This window comes from Impatiens glandulifera, chromosome 6, assembly GCF_907164915.1.
Source record: "Impatiens glandulifera chromosome 6, dImpGla2.1, whole genome shotgun sequence".
In the NCBI taxonomy this organism is placed as follows: Eukaryota; Viridiplantae; Streptophyta; class Magnoliopsida; order Ericales; family Balsaminaceae; genus Impatiens; species Impatiens glandulifera.
In genome coordinates this window covers 4,573,528-4,592,343 of record NC_061867.1, presented here as the reverse complement: position 1 = coordinate 4,592,343, position 18,816 = coordinate 4,573,528, and the positions used below count along the sequence as shown (strand labels likewise).

General features: G+C 28.9%; 2 protein-coding genes across 2 annotated transcripts; both read right to left on the bottom strand.

The window, feature by feature from the left end:
* Nucleotides 1-1,707: 1,707 nt before the first annotated feature.
* LOC124942958 (F-box protein CPR1-like) lies at nt 1,708-2,850 on the bottom strand. The gene has a single exon (XM_047483526.1). It carries the CDS (start codon nt 2,848-2,850, stop codon nt 1,708-1,710), a length of 1,143 nt encoding a protein of 380 aa, XP_047339482.1.
* Nucleotides 2,851-14,743: 11,893 nt separating this feature from the next.
* Nucleotides 14,744-18,232, bottom strand: LOC124942957 (F-box protein CPR1-like). The gene is made up of 5 exons (XM_047483525.1): nt 17,082-18,232; nt 16,964-16,994; nt 16,597-16,668; nt 14,995-15,053; nt 14,744-14,927 (listed from the first exon to the last, which is right to left on the bottom strand). Exons 1-5 carry the CDS (start codon nt 18,230-18,232, stop codon nt 14,744-14,746), a joined length of 1,497 nt encoding a protein of 498 aa, XP_047339481.1.
* Nucleotides 18,233-18,816: the final 584 nt, after the last annotated feature.

The window sequence follows — 18,816 nt, the reverse complement described above, 5'->3', positions numbered from 1 at the left end:
TCTCTCAAATGATATTTTGGAACTCTAACTTTTAATATATTTGTGCCAACTGGCTGCCTAGGGCCACCCTTCCCCGGGTACCCTAAACTATTTTTTTTACTAAACAATAATTTGTTTCTTGTCTAGGCATCTCAAACTTCGGGCAAGGACTATAGTACTAATAAAGAACATAAATCAAATACAAAATGGACCGCACTTTACAGTAAATAAAATAAAGGTATCTCATAGCATGCATTAAGAGAATAAAGTTACTTTAATAATGGTATGAAAGGAATCCTATTCTCACATGGACTAAAAGCTTATAACTGAGGTCCAAATTTACGCCTGACTTCTCTATTATTTTTTAGCACCTAATGTTTGATGAATATGGTTGTTTATAATATTGTTCTCATAGACAACATAAATGTTCTTAATATGAATTTGTAGAACGAAAAGTATTTAAGATCTTTTAGTTTGATAAAAAAAACCTTACATTGATTATGTATTCAGTTTCCTCACGCCCAAAATTTTGCACGATTATGTATTTTCTTGTTGATAACATATTTAGGTGACTGATTTTTTTTCAATTAAAAAATCTATCTTATAAATATTTCTAACACAACTCATTACAAATTGTATTTTTAACATCTTCTTATACTACTTGGTTTTCATTTGTCGGAATCAAACCATGGGTCATCCACATTTGAATCAATCTTTCCTTGGAAAATATAGCATAATAAATAAAAACTTGAAGAATGAAGTGAATTTTGCTGACAATGAGGAGGTGTTGCCGATGACATCTTTCGAAAAAAATGATGCTAGAAAAGTACAAGGAAGACAATGTGCGGGTTTTTTTGATTAAAGTTGTTCCAATCACATTTGTGGAAATCTTGAGTGGTTCTCAAGTTGGACACCAACTTTGAGCATTATGTTAAGTTGGAAACAATATGAGACTTGCAATTAAGGACAAATAAAAGGAATAATTTATAGTGAAGAAAATTTGTAACATCGGAATAATCATATATCACTCTAAGAAAATGAATAATTGTAAAATCGGTATGAAGGTGATACTTCAAATATTTAAAAATACCTTACAAGATTAATTATGATTTGCTAATAATATTTTATAACTATTTTGGGTTTAAAGTTAAAGTGTTTAAGATTCCAATTTTCTAAAGGCGAGAAATTACTTAAAACTAAAATAACCGAAACAAAAAAAGGACAAAAACAAGAAGAGCTACCAAAACTGAAAAACTAGCAAGCCCGGATATTCTTTAGAATATGAATCAATTCACCCGAACACACTCCGGTTAAGTAAAAAATTTATATTTAAGTCATATGATTTTATTCTGATAGACATAATTAGCAAACAAATCTTTAGATTTGAAGATAATTTAATGACAATCCTAACCGTCTGCAATTAAGTGAAGTGGTAGGTTTAAATGAATGGCTAAGTGTGTTGTAATGATTTGAACATGAATAAGAGAGGTTATATTCATGATCAGAACAACGAAATTAAGCCCATAAAACTAGGCGATACGAGGAACAATCTTAACTTGAATGAGAAATTAAGAAGAAAAGAATCATAAAAAAAGTACTAATGCAAAAGTTTGCAACTTGAATCACTTTGATATGAAATTATTCCTACAAAACTCAAAATCTAAAGAATTAAAAAAAAAATCCCTTTTATAATTTGTAAATCAAATTGAACCATCTATCTATATCTACTCAAACTAATTTTTTCTTTTTCTTAGAGATTCTTCTTGGATTTGGTTTACGTACCGCTGCTGGAACATCAAGAGAGACAATACTCTCCATGCAAGTGTATACTTCACTATAGCCATCCATACCATGAACCCTAATTTCTTCATCTGATTTCTGTTCTAAATTATACCAAACTAGCCTCTCATAATCCATCAGAAACAGTACTTTCTTACCACATTTTGAATAAGCAATAGCTTTCACAGTATGAAAGACCCGGGTAGATATTGTTTGTGAAATTGAAATAAATTTTGACCAATGTTCGTTCTTCCCACCGTATTCCTTCAACAAAAATATATCCACATTCGACGAGTGATAATGACAAGTCGCGGAAAGGCATCCTTCTAAATTATCCAAATATAAACAGAAATGAGAACCACTTAACTCAGGCTGTGGAATTACTCTATATTTCTCTGTCCCGAGATCAAAGGCAACAACCGATCTTTTACTTTTTGAATCAGATCCCATACCTGAGATCCAATGCATAGCTCCTCCAGTTATGGAATCTCCAATGCTCCTCAACTTTGGACGGTAAGGAAACTTCTTTGGACTATGCCACGAATTTGATTTCAAACTATAAATCTTAATCTTATAATCAAGGTTTTCTCTTACTTTAAAATACATAAGTTTCACCACCTTGTAATCGTTATTGGTGTTGTCATAACCAAATCGATAAGCCCACGATCTTAAGATCTCATAAAAATATTCGCCAGCAGTAGTTGCAGAAGGCAATATTATAGACTTTTTCGTCGATGGATTCCATAAAAAGACATAGTCCATAATACCGACTATTGTCATGCAAAGCAAGCCATTACAGGAACCGCAAATCGAAATTTCATGTTTTGGATACCTCGATGTAATGTAATCTATCTCTACCGGTCGAACGTCGTCATTGAGGGAATCAAAATCCACCCGGAAGTGATTGTAATCCCTCATGAAGAGGCTAAGGTTACTCTTGGTTTGAACTGATCGGTTCAGATGTAATTTGATGAAATAGGGGCTACTTATTAGGGCAAACCAGGATTTAGATACACATCTTAAACGGAACAGATCCTTAACAGGCAATCGACAAAAAATCTCTTCTAGAATCTCATCCGGTAATTGCACCATCTTCTACAGACTAAACAATGTAAGAAGAAAACGAAATCAGAGAAGAACAATTTACTTGTACTATAACACTTCTCACCAAGTTGAAGAACGAAGGTTGGGCATTGGAAGAATTCAAGAACAAGAACAAAAATATTAAGCGTGAATGATAAGATAAAAAAGAAAGAGTAAATGGTGGTTAGAGATGTTTGGGCTATTTTTTTAATTTTTAACATTTTTTAAAAGAATTTGTCAAATTGATATTCTTTATTATTAATTATTATTAGATATATAGATAATTAAAGAGATATTAATTAATATATTATATATATTTCGTTATATATATATATATTATTTGAAGTTATATATATTCATAATTATTTTATGAATTTAAGAATTCATAATAATTATAAGAACCTTAACTAACTTAATTAAGGAAAGTGAATTTTAAAATAATAATTTATTATCATTCTAATTAATAAAGGAATTAAGGAATTCGAATAATAGTTAATTATTATAATTAATTAAGAATTCAGATTTAAAAATAATAATTAATTATGACTAATTATTAATAAAATAATGATAATAAGTATTTTAATTAGTTAAAAATTAAATAATATTTATCCTAAAAGAACTGTTAATATATTAATACATTCCTATATAATTAAGAATAAAGTTAAAATATTTTATGGAAATTAAGATTAGGAATTATGAAATTTAATATATAAACTATTATGTATGTGTATATATTCGAGAATTAAATAGAAAATATACATATTTATAGTTACGTAACATATTTATAATATTTTATAAATATTGATTACATTATAATATAAGTACATATTAAAATTTAAATATTAGAATATATTTAATGGATTAATATAAAAACAGATGAAATTATATATATTTAATTTATGACTTAATTGATGTATTAATTATTTATAGGAATATATTCAGAAATTAAGAAAAAGTCAATAAAAATAAATATAAAAAAATATATTATTTTATTATTAATAATAATATACAGTAAAAGAATAAATAAAGAATATTAATAACTTATTTATCAAGAATTAAGGAAATCAATTAACCTATAATAATTGATAAATTTAGAATTTTACCATATAATCCTCTCATCCGTATATAATTAATTAATTATTTTTATTATTATATTAGGATGAATTATCAATATTGTTATATTACAAATTTGGATATATATATTTACCGGTTTTTATATATATTAAGAAGTATTTGGGTTAGGAGTAAAATCACAATTATTTATTTTGTGTTACAGGCATATAGAATTTATGCGATTTTAATACATAAAACTACATTCAGAATTTTAGTATTAATAACTCATTCAAAATTTGGTACACTTTTAAAGCCCACTTAAATTTGTAATTATACGGTTGTTAATCGGGCCCAAAGAAGATTAATAATTGGTAGGTTTACAAATTTAAATAATGTAAAAATTATTAAATTATAAAACATATTATATTTTATAAGATTAAGACGGTTGTGTTTGTAATTATGTCGTTATTAAATGGACAAAAGGAAGTTTAATAATTGGTCGAGTTACACGTACTTAAAGTATGGACATAAGTTATTAATTTATTAAATCAATTAATTGAAGCAACATCCTACCAAAGTAAGCTCTCTTGTGTAGGTTAATATGTTTTATAAATTAAGAAGGTAGTGTGTATGTAATTTATGCCATTATACAATCGGCCCAAAAGATGATAAATAATTGGTCAGAATAACATTATGCAAATGTGGTAATAAATATGTAACAATTATACGGCGTGCCATGTGAATAATTGGACTATCCAAAGATAACCAATTGTTTGACATGACTTATTGTTAATATTTGATTACTGCAAAAAGAGTATCGTTTGTAAGTTCATATTTAATGTCCAAAGACTAAATATTAATGTTGCGTTACGTATCTTATGATGAGACGTACCATTATTTTGAATTGTGATTATTAATTTTTTTGTGAGTATGGTTGTTCATTTGTTTTGTTATCTAATTAAGTTAACATTTCTGCTTATACGTTTTTTTCTTGTCGAAATCTTAAGTTCATTTTATATGATAAAGTTTTGAAGGCGTATCTAGAATTTGTTATTTTTAAGAATTATATCTAAAAGGGTTAAAATTGCTAAGGGTATTATTAAACTAAAGATATCATAAGAAATACACTATAATATATGTTTTATTTTGTTTCAAAATTAAATACATTAAAGTTAGTGTTTTACTAACGTATTCTCATGCATATAATTTGAATTTTTTTTATTCACACTTAAGTTAATTGATGTGAATTGCAGTTGTATAAAGGGAGACTTAGCTAGTCTCTATATGAACTCAGTAACTCACATCATATTGTGTATAAGAATATAAAAGATTGAAACAAAAAATAACATAAATAGTGTTCATTTAGAAAATATCTTAAAATATAATAAAGTAATGAAGTTGTAGAATTATAGTTATTGCACCTAAAAGAAAATTACTAAAGAAAGTGGTGCATAAAAAAATACATATTACAGTTTTTTTTTGTTCTAAGAGTAATTAAACTTCACTACTCAGACATATTTGATGAGAACTTAGGTGTTACTATCTAAAGTGAGTGTGTTGATGTATGGTTGAGTTAGTTGTTAAAAGTAAATTGATGGTGAAAGAAACATCGACATGAACAATGACAATTCAAATTAAAGATAAAGAACTAAGGAACAATTTCAGAAACTTTGTATTTAGAAACAAACATTTAAGACATATCTCCATATAATAAATTTATTTGGAGAGAATAATTAAGGAACTACAAATTAATAAATTATTTTGTGGTTGTCTAGTTAAGGTTAGGCCTTATAGATTAAAAAAATAAATTGGACTAAAGAATTATTAAATGTTAATTGTTGAATATTTTAAAAGGTCTAGAGACAAATTTAGTCTCATAAGTATTTCAAAATTAGCCTTGAAAAATAAATAAATACAAAAGACTCTTTAAACAAGAGTCTAATGTATGCTCAAGATTATATGAACCAAGAAATTAAGTATATTTATGATGTTGGACAAATATTTGAAAGATCCTAGTTTGGATCATTAAGAAAGCAACCAAACAAGTAATGTGACATTTTAAGAACAAAACATTACATAATCATATAGTGAAATCGAATCAGATAGAGATCATTTGGTATTTTGATTCGAATTTTGTTGGATACCAAAATAATCGAAAATTCGTGTCACATAATTTTAGTTTAATTATTAATTTAAAGAATTAATTTTTGTAAGAGTGTTAAGCAGACATTCGAATTATTTCAACATGATGACATGATTTATTATGTGTTTTGTGACATCCAATTAAAGAATATGACTACAAAGTTTTGTCACGGGATTGCAAATTATGAATGATATAGAAAGATCACTAAAGATATTACAGGATAATAATATACAGTATTTTACTTTAAGAGTAATATGAGTTCGACTAAGTCGAACTATTTGGAAAATAAAAAATTCAGAATGTTTAGTTATCTATTGAGCATATTTGGACAAACTCTAAAATTACGTATTAGTTTTCTAAATATTTGCTCTCCAAGGTATTTCATGAACATATTGTTCATATGGATATTGCATACTTCGATGATATACAGTTTTAGTGGGAGTTTGTATTGGGATGCTTGTATAGATATAATTTGGAATTTATGTGCACATTAAAAAGAATCAATTTTTAAATAAATTTAAGATTCATTTTTAAAGAAATCAATAATATAAAGTTATTTAGATTGGTCTCTATAAGGAATAAAGGAGGACCAGTTTGTAATTAGAATGTTAAAGATCACACTACATGTTAATCCACACTACTCACCTATGTTTAATCTATGTCATTTGATTGTATTGACATATGTGACTATTAAAGTTTTAAAATCACTTTTGAATGGTTTCTTCATTTATTTATTGTAAAATAATTGGAGTAGTTAGAATTTGTTTTTGATTGTATTACTTTCGTTTGTAATTTCTATTGTTTGTTTTTGAGAATGTTACTAATTAGTTTTTTTTATGATGTTTTGATTGTAATTCTTTAATCATAGCTAGAGTTTGTCTAATTTTGATTCTTTACCCTCCCACGTTTGGGGATGGAAGAGGCATGTTATTTTGGCACGACCCTTGGTTTGAAAATCAGTCACTAATTCTCAAGGAGGAATTCCGAGGGGTACGTATAAGGAGAGACTTCTTGGCGGTCACGGTTAGAGATGTAAGAAACAGACAATGGAGTTCGCTCCTAAGGCGAATAACGGAAGGGCATCGGATTCTTGAACACATCAACAACATTCAATTTCACGACAGAGCCGACATATATTCGTGGGAGGATGAGAAGACGGGAAGCTAATTTCAATGAAGGTGTGGAATGCTATTCAGAATAGGGAGCAGGTTTTTGGATATGGGCTCATTTGGTTTGGTCGTCTAAGGTGATTCCGAGACATCAATTCATTCTTTAGCTTACATTTCGGAAAAGATTAAACACTAGGGATCGAATAAGGAAGTATATGGAGATTCCGGATGTGAGTTGCCTATTGTGTGAGGGAGTGAGGAGACGATTGATCACTTATTTGGTTTATGCCCATTTGCTCCGAAACTATGGAAAAAAATTCCTAAGAATATGGAATTGGCTAGCTTTCCAAGGGAATGTGGGGATGTAAAGGAAGTCGCTTTGCTCTAGGAAAACGGTAAAATATTCCACTCAATTATGTTCAAGTGCGGCTTCAGTTCAATTGTCTATCATATTTTGTTGGAACAGAATGCAACAACATTTTCAAGAATCCGTAGAAGCATTGATGAGACCTGGGAAGATATTGTGTTTGATTGTATCTCAATTATGCAAACATGGAGACGTGTTCCTGCAAGTGAGCAAAATTGGAGTTTATGTCAAAGCTGGAAGATCTCTTAGAACGAAGTCACCCAAATAGAGAACTTAAAGGCGAAATAGAACTTTTAAAGTGTGTTTGTAATAATTCATTGCTCGTAGACTTTTAATACGTTTTCCTTACAAATCATGTCTAGGGCTGTCTTGTCTAGTATGACAGAATTTGAGATTTTTTAATGAAATGATTCTAAATTGTTTTTCCCAAAAAAATATATTAAAATCTCAATAATTCAATAAATTTGTTAAGTTTGTGTCCTTATAAAAAAAATATCATATTATGTCACTCTTCGTCAAAACTAAGTCATAATAATTCTTGACTTATTAAAAATAAAAAAATCATGCAAAATATAATGTTAATACTTGTTAATCTAATAGTCTTTTTTTTTTAACTATTTAACTTGTACAAGTAATTTGTGAGAATTAATCAAACTAAATTAGAGAGTATTTGTGCATGAGTAACACAAAAACAATTCATCATTGCTCTAAATAGTTGATTTACTTCCACAAATTGCATTAAAGAAATAAATAATGAATTAAATTAAATTAAAAGAAATTAGAAAAATAGAATCATGTCACTTTTCTACAATAATATTTGTTTGGTGGTCCAAAAATATTTTGATTAATGCATAATGGACCACTGGTCTTATTGTATTAAAAATAGTTGAATAATGCCTTGACTATTAGATCAATACAAATGACTATAGAAATCTTGAGAATAGAAAATTGCATCTTCACTTGTAGTCCAATAAACTTCTAAACTTCGAATTAGACAAATTTGATTTACAACTTCTTTTAAATTGTACTGAAAATGAAAATAATTTGAATTACGATCACCCATACATCATTTCATGAGTTCCATTTGAATTTTTTTAATACTCTTTTAAATATTAAAAAAATCTTCCTTTGATCCAGTTAGTAAAAACATATAGATAATGTAAAAGAAAAGAATTTACCTTGAATATTCTGGTTTAAAGACTAAATGGAGATTTGAAAACACTTTTCATGTTTTCTATATAATATCAAATTTGAAAACAGAAAATGTTTTCAAACTAATGACAATGTGAAGACACAAGATATAATAATCTAAGATAAGTTATAAATCATTAAATCGTCTTTGTCACTGCCATTCAAAACTTATTGCAATTGAAAATTCCATTATTTTCGGTATGCAATAGTAATACACCATGAAAAAAAAAGCAAGCATTTTTCAGATTCATCAATTCAAATTCAATTTCTCTGTAACACTCCCCCTTTACCGTCACAAAAAAAAAACACAAAACTTGAATTTTGACTCAAATCTTCCTCAAATCTTGATTCATGTTGTCTAACCCGCAAATAGATCTCAAGTATCAATCATATTCTAAAATAGTATACAGAGAAAAATGTACAAATTAATAATTATTCTAGATAACTTGTAGGAATTATAACACCAACTTGAACCCCTTTGATAAAAAAAATTGTTCCTGCAAAAAACAAAATCTGGAGATTTAAGAGAAATTCATCTTCAGCTTCTAAATCAAATTTAACATATATGTATCTAATTTACTCACATATTATTTTCCTCTTTTTCATGAAGATTCTTTTAGCATTAGCATTGGTTACAAATGCAGCAACATCGACGGAGACAGACTTTCCACGCAGGTGAGAACTTGAATGAATAGATTCATACCATGAACCCTAATTTCTTCAACTGACTCCTGCTCTAAATTATACCGAACAAGCCTGAAAATGTAGCATAAAAAATTAAAATTAGTTTTCTTGCAAACCTTTGTACAAATATTTATGAATTTAGATTTTTCTCATTCTCGCAAATTTTTTTATTATTTAATATAATTATTTTCTTGGTTATTAGATATGACTATACAATCAACTCATTATCATTAATTGGTTGTTTTACTAGCTATTTTCAATTATTCCCAACATACATACATTTTACTTAATATTACATTTTTTACTTACTTTTATTGAGTTGAGAATTGTATTAATGCTTCTTTATTTCTCATTCATGATTGTTCTTTGTATAGTTTTATATATATACTTAATTTAGTTGTTCTGATCAGCTTACCAAAATAACCATCATGATTATATTTGGAATCACCAGTAATATATAGGTTCGAAGGTGATTTGTAGTTGAACTTCTTAAGAACAACTTATGTGTTCAAACAAAGTGATTTTGAAGCTCAAATGAGATTTTTTGGATAAAAATGATAAAAATGGGTTTGGATAGTGTTATAGAAAAATTCTCTTCAAACAAGACAAGAAAATATAAAAAAAATTCAAAACTATTTTGAATAAGAATTGCAATGATTTCATAGGCCTTACTATCTAGTCTCCTTTGCATGATATTAAACTTATTCAAAGCAAATCCTTTTAAGCTAAGCTAAATATTTGTTAAATGATAGCCAAGGTATCAAAGAAGAGGAATTTTGTTCATCATGATATACCTTAAATAGACCAAATGTTCCAAAAATGATTGAAATTTGAAATCAAATTTTGAAGATGGCTTGAGAAATGCATGCTAGGTTTTTGACTTTGAATGCATGATTTTTTAAAATTTATGCTTATGAATGAATGAATTGAAAAAGACTTTGGTTGATGGATTAGATTATTTTTCCAGAAAATGAAATTGATTTAATATAAAAAATAATGCCAGGAATTTTAGTGACGAAAATATTAACGACGGTGGAGGCTTATGAGTCAAATTGTACCGATGCTAAAATAGCAACTAATGCGCAAAGCGTCTCTTTATGCGCCACTAAATGACACTGTTATTTTTATAAATAGATAAATCAAAATAAAGATTTTCCTCTCTGTAGTGAATTATGATTCTCAATATACAATCTCTGTAGTGAATTATAATTCATGGGCTTAATTATTTATTTCATCATATCACTTTTCATATCAAGTAAATATGAGTTGAGTAAAATAAATGATAAGCCCGATTTCATTGATTTCAACCGTGGTTCATTTTAGATCAGAACATAATTGACAAACATCACCAAATTTTATAGGAAATTTTACATATTATAGTCCAAATATCACCCAAATAAAGAGAATCACAATAAATAAAATTGAAATCCAAAAGCTGCAGGTTATCGAATGAAAAGATCAAATCTGTTTATAGAACATTTGGCTTGAAAGGTGTGATTGATTAATTTTGCGCTTTCACGGTTTGAGATTTGGCGGTCGTTGAATCAGAATGTGAGGTATGCAGCAAGTTTTCTGGTATAGACAATAACTTTATAAATAACTTCCTCACTTTCTAGAACAAGAAGATGCCTGAATTTTTCTGATGCAAAAGATTATAACACATATGTTACCGAATGAATATGTTGAAAGATATATAATGCAAACCAGATGTGCTGAAAGAAAAAATGATATATCTCATCATCATCATCAAATATTAATATTAATGTAGCTGGAAATAAAACACTTCATCCATACGACCTAGAATGATATGGGTGAGACCACTAAGATTCGAGATGCTACATAACAATTTATCCAAACATTCACCTTCGACACTTAGATCCTTGAGTGCTTTGAGACGTTACCAAATGATTATTTTGAAAGAAATAATGAGACCTAGATTGAGGTGGGTGAGACCACTAAGATTTGAGATGCTATATATATAACCATTCATTCGAACATTCACTTTCAACACTTAGATCTTTGAGTGCTTGGGGTGATTATTCGAATGAATTATTATTCATCATTAAGACTTTGGATTTGAAAATGTGAAGTAGTGTTATTCCCTTTGCTAGTAGTAGCAATGACAATGAAATTATCTTGCTATTTATAGCTGTTGGAGTACTTGTATGATGGAATAGTAACAAAGGTAAATGATAGAGCAACTTGTTATTTATATATATATTTAGAAAGTTTTGGATAAGTTTCAATTTAAGGTACTTGAAAATAGTTTTGTAAACACAACTCTTTAACACTAAAAGTTATTTTGGTGGATTAATATAAATATCTATATTGTGTTTTAATAACTACTAACTTTATATTCCAATTCTATTGGAGAAATTAAAATATCTTCACATAAAGATTTTTTTTAATTTAAGTTAGAGAAAATGTAAAAAGTGAATTGAGAAATGAAATGAATCATCAATGGTCAGTGCCGGAAAATGTGGTGGATGATGTTGACGTGGGTCAATATCCAATGATGCAGTTTTGTATGAGACAACGCTCAAGACATTAATGACGAGGATCCAAACAAGATGCAAATAGGACAAACTACTTAGAATTGAATAAATCAAGTATATACATGAAAGAGACAAATTGTATCGTAACAACACTTGAGGATGACGATGATCCAAAGATGATGCGATATTATACGACAAACTTCTTAAAATTCAATAAATAAAGTACGTAATTGAATAAGATAAATTGTATATATAATTTCCTCTATCCAATAAAGTATACCTAGCTAGCCTACATCATTATTGATTGTTCAAGATTCACATCAATGAACCAAAATGAAAGATACCTTAAAATTTTATAGTTTAAAAATTTTCACATGAATGGACCTCAATAGTCGTCTATAGTTTATAGTTTAATGTTATCAATCATAAATCAATAAGCCCATTTACATCCTTCACAAAACAAGTACTTCAACAAAATATAGTTTCAGCGACGCTTATATGCTGACACATATTAAACGTGGGTAAAAGTTATGAGAAAAAGAGTTTTGCCCACCTTTAAATTATATGCTAACAACCTTTATTATTATTGTTATTTTGATATATACTTGTTGTCAACCTTATAATTTAGTCACTTAAAATTTTAATATTTTTAACTTTAAAAATATTTTATTTCATTATTTTAATATATATAAACTAAAAATAAATGAAGTATTATATTATATTATATTATATTATATTATATTATATTATATTATATTATATTAATATTTTAGAATTTTTTATGAAACTAAATATATAGATATTTGAATTTAACCTAATTCTATTATTATATTTTGTTTCTCCCTCTTCTGAAATGTTTCGCGGAGGCTCTTGACGGAAGAAGATGAATATCGTGAGAAGCGACGAAATCCAACCCGAGAACAAGAAAAGGAGCTTCTAAAATAGCTGACTCCTAATTTGGAAGTGGGCGGAAAAGGACAAACCGAAGTCGACTCCCGATTTAAGATCGAGTCGTCTTCATTGTTGTTGGTTAGAGATCGAGTCGTATGCTACTAGTCTTCTTCTCCGCTACTAGTTGGATGATGTAAAGAATATGTAGAAAGTCAATTGAGAAATGAAATCAATTATCAATGGTCAGCGTCGCCAAATGTGGTGGATGATGTTGATGTGGGCCAATATCCAATGATGTGGTTTTGTATGAGAAAACGATCAAGACATTAATGATGAGGATCCAAACAAGATGTCGAATACGACAAACTCCTTAGACTTGAATAAATTAAGTATATACATGAAAAAGACAAATTATATCGTTATAACATTGAGGATGACGATAATCTAAAGATGATGCAATATTATCCGACAAACTCCTTAGAATTCAATGAATTGAGTATATAATTGAAGAAGACATATTGTATATCATTTCCTCTATCCACTAAAGTATACCTAACTAGCCCACTTCATTATTGATTGTTCAATATTCACATCAAGAAACCAAAATTAATGATACCTTAGAATTTTTAATCACATTCTTTACTATAAATAATTCCAAAGAAGATTAAATCTATATAGATAACTTTAGTACAAGTTAGAATAAAAGTAAAATAATAAAAAGTAATAGAATTAGTCATTTTTTACTTGCATCTGAAAAAAACTTTACTTTTATTACAATAGGAGAGACTTGAAAATAAAAGGTGGAAATTTGAGGATAATCTAAAGGAAGAGACTTAACCTTCAATATTCCAATTTAAAGACCAAATGAAGAAATTTGAAAACACTATTTTTAGTATGCAAAAATGATCCATTACCAAATCCATTCATCATTTGATCCATTTCTTCTTCCATTCAATTCAATTCTCTACATCACTCCACTCCACTCCACTCCTCATTTTTATTTTCATTTTGAAAATGATCCATGAAACTTAAAGTGACGTTAATGCAACACGACAAATGTGTTACATGAAGAAAAATGCAGAGAATAATAAAAAACAAAACGAGAAAAATAAAAATGCAAAATCACCGAGCAAGAAGATCTTCCAAAAGAGCAATGAGATCACTCGTTGAGTCCACGTTCTTACCGGATTTCACCTTAGCCATTGTCATGATAATAACATTTTGAATGGACCTCAATGTTCGTCTATAGTTTTCAAGGTTCTTCAGTTCCGCTCAAGCCAAATAATCCCCCACAAAATAACTGGAATAAAAGCCTACCGTTTTAGACTAGCTAATTTGACTGCCTCCACTCAAATTTTCCAACAACTATTAGTTGAACCCTAGTCAAATTCAAAGAAGGCTCCAAACCCCCAACCACGGACTCACAATGCAAGAGGAGGTGCAAAACTGTCTCCACCGCCTTAAGACATCAACATTGACTTGCCATAATAAACCCTTACACTTAATTTTGTCATTTGTTAAAATACCTCCATGAATAGAACTCCAACCAAAGAACGAAATATTAGTAGGCACCTTAGAGTTCCATAACAAGTCCAAACAAAAACTCCATGGACAACTTTATATTGAGAGAAATCAGAAACATCACAAGCTTGATTTACTACGAGTGTATCAACTTCGGAATCCAAATTCTCATCCAGAAATAGAAAATGTTTTCAAATAGGCATAGCCAAACTAATGCCAAAATTGGCTCTTGATTCTAGTGGGATAGAAAATAGAAAAATAAACATCATTTTCATTTAGTTTAGACACCCCTAACTTCAGCAGCAAGAAACAACTAATAATACTTCAGATACAGAAAAAAACAATTGAGATTGCAATGTGAATCCATAAGATATATTAATCTCTAAACTAAGATAAATTATAGATCTTGAAATGGATTTTTTCACTGCCATTCAAAATTGATTCAAATTCAAAATTCCATTATTTTCATTATGCAATAGCAATACACCATGAATCCAAAAGCCTCTAACATTTGATCTGTCTCTTCATCAACTTTCTGCAGCAGTCCACCACCTCCACCCCTTTTCTGTGACAGAAAAAACACAAATCTTGAATTCAGACTCAACCCCTCTTCATATCTTGCTTCATGCTGTCTGATCCAACCCGCAAAAAGTTCTCAATATCAATCATTTTCTAGAATTGCCAGCGAAATCTAGATACCTTATGGGAATTATAGCACCAACTTGAACCTCTTTTATAAGTAATTGTTCCTGCAAAACCTAAAATCTGGACATTAAAGAGAAAACATTTTTGTATTTGTAAATCAAATTTATCTAGTTTACTCACATATTCACTTTCTCTTCTTCTTGATGATTCTTAGTAATAGGAACACGACTGAGACGAGACTTTCAAGGTAAATGTGTACTTCAGTTAAATCATTCATACCATGAACCCTAATTTTCTCAAATGACTGTTGTTCTAAATTATACCAAATAAGGCTCACTGAAAATCAATGTTCAATAGTACTTTCTGGTTACATTTTGAATAAGAAATAGGTTTCACATTTCACAGAGATACAAAATGATTTGTCCGTGATATTGTAATCAATTTCGACCCATATTCATTTTCACCACCATATTCCTTCAGCAAAAATACATCCACAAAGAGTCGTCGTAATGACAACTTATCGAAAGGCATCCACCTAAATTATTCAAATATAAACATAAATGAGGACCAAGTACTCAATCTGTGGAATTACTGTGTATGTCTTAATAAATTATCCAAATATAAAACTAAAAAAATGTCAGGTACAAAATATTAATTGCGACAAAATATTAATTGAATAATTAGAAATTTAACATTCTTTAAATTATAATTTCAATAATTCAATAAATGTGTTAAATTTGTGTGCTTGTAAAAAAAAACATGTCATATTATGGCACTCCTATGTTCCCTTCAATCAAAACTAGATCATAATAATTATCAACTTGTTACAATCTAAAAAATATGGATAATAATAATGTTAATGTTCATTAACTTAATAGTCGAGTAAGAATATCTTGATATATGCATATTGTGATCACTGGTTTTATTTTATTAAGAATAGTTGAATAATGTATTGACATCAATACAAAAGACTACAAATATTGAAATGAATAGAAAATTGCATCTTCACTTGTAATCCAATAAACTTCTAAATTTCGAATTAGGCACATTTGATTGACAAGTCGCTTATTAAATTGTACTAGTATGAAAAAACTTTGCATTACGGTCACCCCAAATATACATAATTTTACTCTATTAAAAATATATATAGCTAATGTAAAAGAAAAACATTTACTTTCAATATTATGATTTAAAGACAGACTAAATGGAAATCTGAAAACAATTTTCATGTTTTCTATATAAGATCAAATTTGAAAAAAGAACATAATTTCTCATCCAAAACCAAAAAATGTTTTCAAACTAATGGCGAAATGCCTCTTTGATTATATATATTCCTTTTTAGCAAATAGAAAAGTAAAAAAAAAAAACTCACCATCTGGTTTAGTGCCTTTTAAGGAGACAATCAGTTAAGAAATCCCTAATTTATGGCTACAACAGCTAATAATATTTCAGAAATGGAGAAAGAATTGAGATTGCAATGTCAAAATGAAAATGTACCATAAAATATAATAGTTTCCAATCTAAGATGAGTTATAGATCTTGAAATGGTCTTTCTCACTGTCATTCAAAACTTATTCTAATTCAAAATTCCCATTATTTTTAGTATGCAATTGCAATGCACCATTGAATCCAAAACATCATTAAGCAGTCATTTACTTTAGCTTCTACCATTATGATCTGAAACTCTTCATCAATTCTCTGCATCACTCCACCACCTCCCCGTCTTTTCTGTCACAAAAAAAACACAAATCTTGAATTCAGACTCAAACCCTATTCTAATCTTGGTTCATGTTGTCTAACCCTGAAAATGATCTCAGTATCAATCATATTCTAAAATCGCGAGTGAATATACATATTAAAGGGAATTAAGTGACTTGTATAGTACGCAAATTTGGAGATCCACGCAATAAATATGATATAAAAGGCGTTTCCAAATAACACATTATCAAATTAGCAAATAGTATACATAGAAAAGTGCACATATTTGATCATTAATCTAGATACCTTGTATGAATTAGAGCACCAACTTGAACCCCTTTGATAAAAAATTGTTCCTGCAAAAACAAAAATCTAGACATTTTAGAGAAACCCATCTCCAACTTCTAAATCAAACTTAACATATATGTATCTAGTCTACTCACATGTTATTTTCCTCTTTTTTATGAAGATTCTTCTTAGCATTGGAATTGGTTACAGCTGCTGCAACATCGACGGAGACGAGACTTTCCACGCAAGTGAGAACATCAAGGAATTTATTCATACCATCAACCCAAATTTCCTCAAATGAATCCTGCTCTAAATTATACCAAACAAGTATCTTAAAATTAAGGTCTAAGAGTACTTTCTTACCACTTTTTGAATAGGCAATAGGTTTCACAGCGTAAACGGAAGGAAATTGAATTGTTGGTGATATTGTAACAAATTTTGACCAATATTCACTTTTCCCGCCATATTCCTTCAACAAAAATACATCTACACTCGTTGATTGGTATTGATAACTTAACGAAAGACATCCTTCTAAATTATCCAAATATAAACCAGAATCAATACCACAAAACTCTGGTGGTGGAATTACTCTATATTTCTCAGTCCTAATATCAAAGGCAACAATTGAGCTTTCTTTTTTTGAATCCAACATCACATCTGAGATCCAGTGCACAGCTCCCCCGGCTATTGAATTTCCAGTTCTGTTAAAGTCCGGACAGTGAAGACAATTCTCTGACTTATGCCAGGAATTTGATTTTAAACTATAAACCTTAACCTCAAAATCTTGAAAATCGCTCCCATAAAGTACCACAAGTCTCACCACCTTGTAATCGCCATTTATGTTATCGTAACCAAGTTGATAAACTCGCTCTCGTCGAGTATTTCCAAAGACTTTCTTCTCACTGGCAATTTCAGTTGGTGTGTAAGGCAATTTTATAGACTTCCTGGTTGAAGGATTCCATAAAATGACATCTCCATTGGGATTCGACATGCAGAGCAAGCCATCACAGGAGCCCCAAAGGGTCTCGTAATTCTTATAACACCTCAACGGATGGTTATCAACATCTATAGGTTGAATAACGTCGTTGTCTAAGGAATCAAAGTCCACCCTATAGGTATCGCCGTCCCACAGGAGGAGGTCGAGGTTGCTCTTGGTTTGGACTGATCGGTTCAGATGCAATTTAACGAAATAGGAAGTACTGATTAAGGCAAGCCAGGGTTTAGATACACACCTTGAACGGAGCAGACACTTAACAGGCAATCGAGAAAGAATGTTTGCTATAATCTCATCCGGAAACGGCGACATCTTCTGCAGACTGTACAATGCAAGAAGAAAATGAAATCAGATTAGAAGAATTAACACTTCTCACCAAACAGGCATACGAATAGGGTTTCAACTACCTTGGTTTTCCGCAGAAGCTGGGAGTAGGGTTTTGCAGAAGGAGAAAAGAAAATGCTTTGACTTTGTGTTTTTGATTTTGACATAATAAATAATTTATTTTAACAAATGCTTATTTGTTAAAATATTTTTTTTTTGTTAAAAATTAAAATCAATTAAGTTTGATAAAAAATAATTATGTAACTTTATCTAAAAATTTATCAAAAAAATATTTTTTATCCATTATTTAATTTTTAATTTAATTAATTTATCTTTTCTAATGAATAAAAAAAAAGTAATTTCACTTTTCACTTTAACCATTTTCAAAATAATATGATTGTGTTGGTAACCAAATATTAGTTTAAAAATATTAAATTTTAATTTGCTCAATTTTACTTTTAATTTTGTTTTTATTAAAAGAAAATTCAAAACACATATTTTATTATTTTATAATATTGAAAAATATAAAATATACAATATTTTACTTCACACAAATTTGTACTTAAATATTA

Bases quoted from the DNA above. Each gene is read 5' to 3' on its own strand.
- LOC124942958 (XM_047483526.1), bottom strand. From the start codon at position 2,850: ATGGTGCAATTACCGGATGAGATTCTAGAAGAGATTTTTTGTCGATTG.
- LOC124942957 (XM_047483525.1), bottom strand. From the start codon at position 18,232: ATGTCGCCGTTTCCGGATGAGATTATAGCAAACATTCTTTCTCGATTG. The intron at 16,995-17,081 runs GTGAGTAGACTA...TTGTTTTTGCAG, and splicing joins AAAAAAGAGGAAAATAACAT to GAACAATTTTTTATCAAAGG. The intron at 15,054-16,596 runs GTAAATGACTGC...TCCAGATTTTAG, and splicing joins TCATAATGGTAGAAGCTAAA to GTTTTGCAGGAACAATTACT.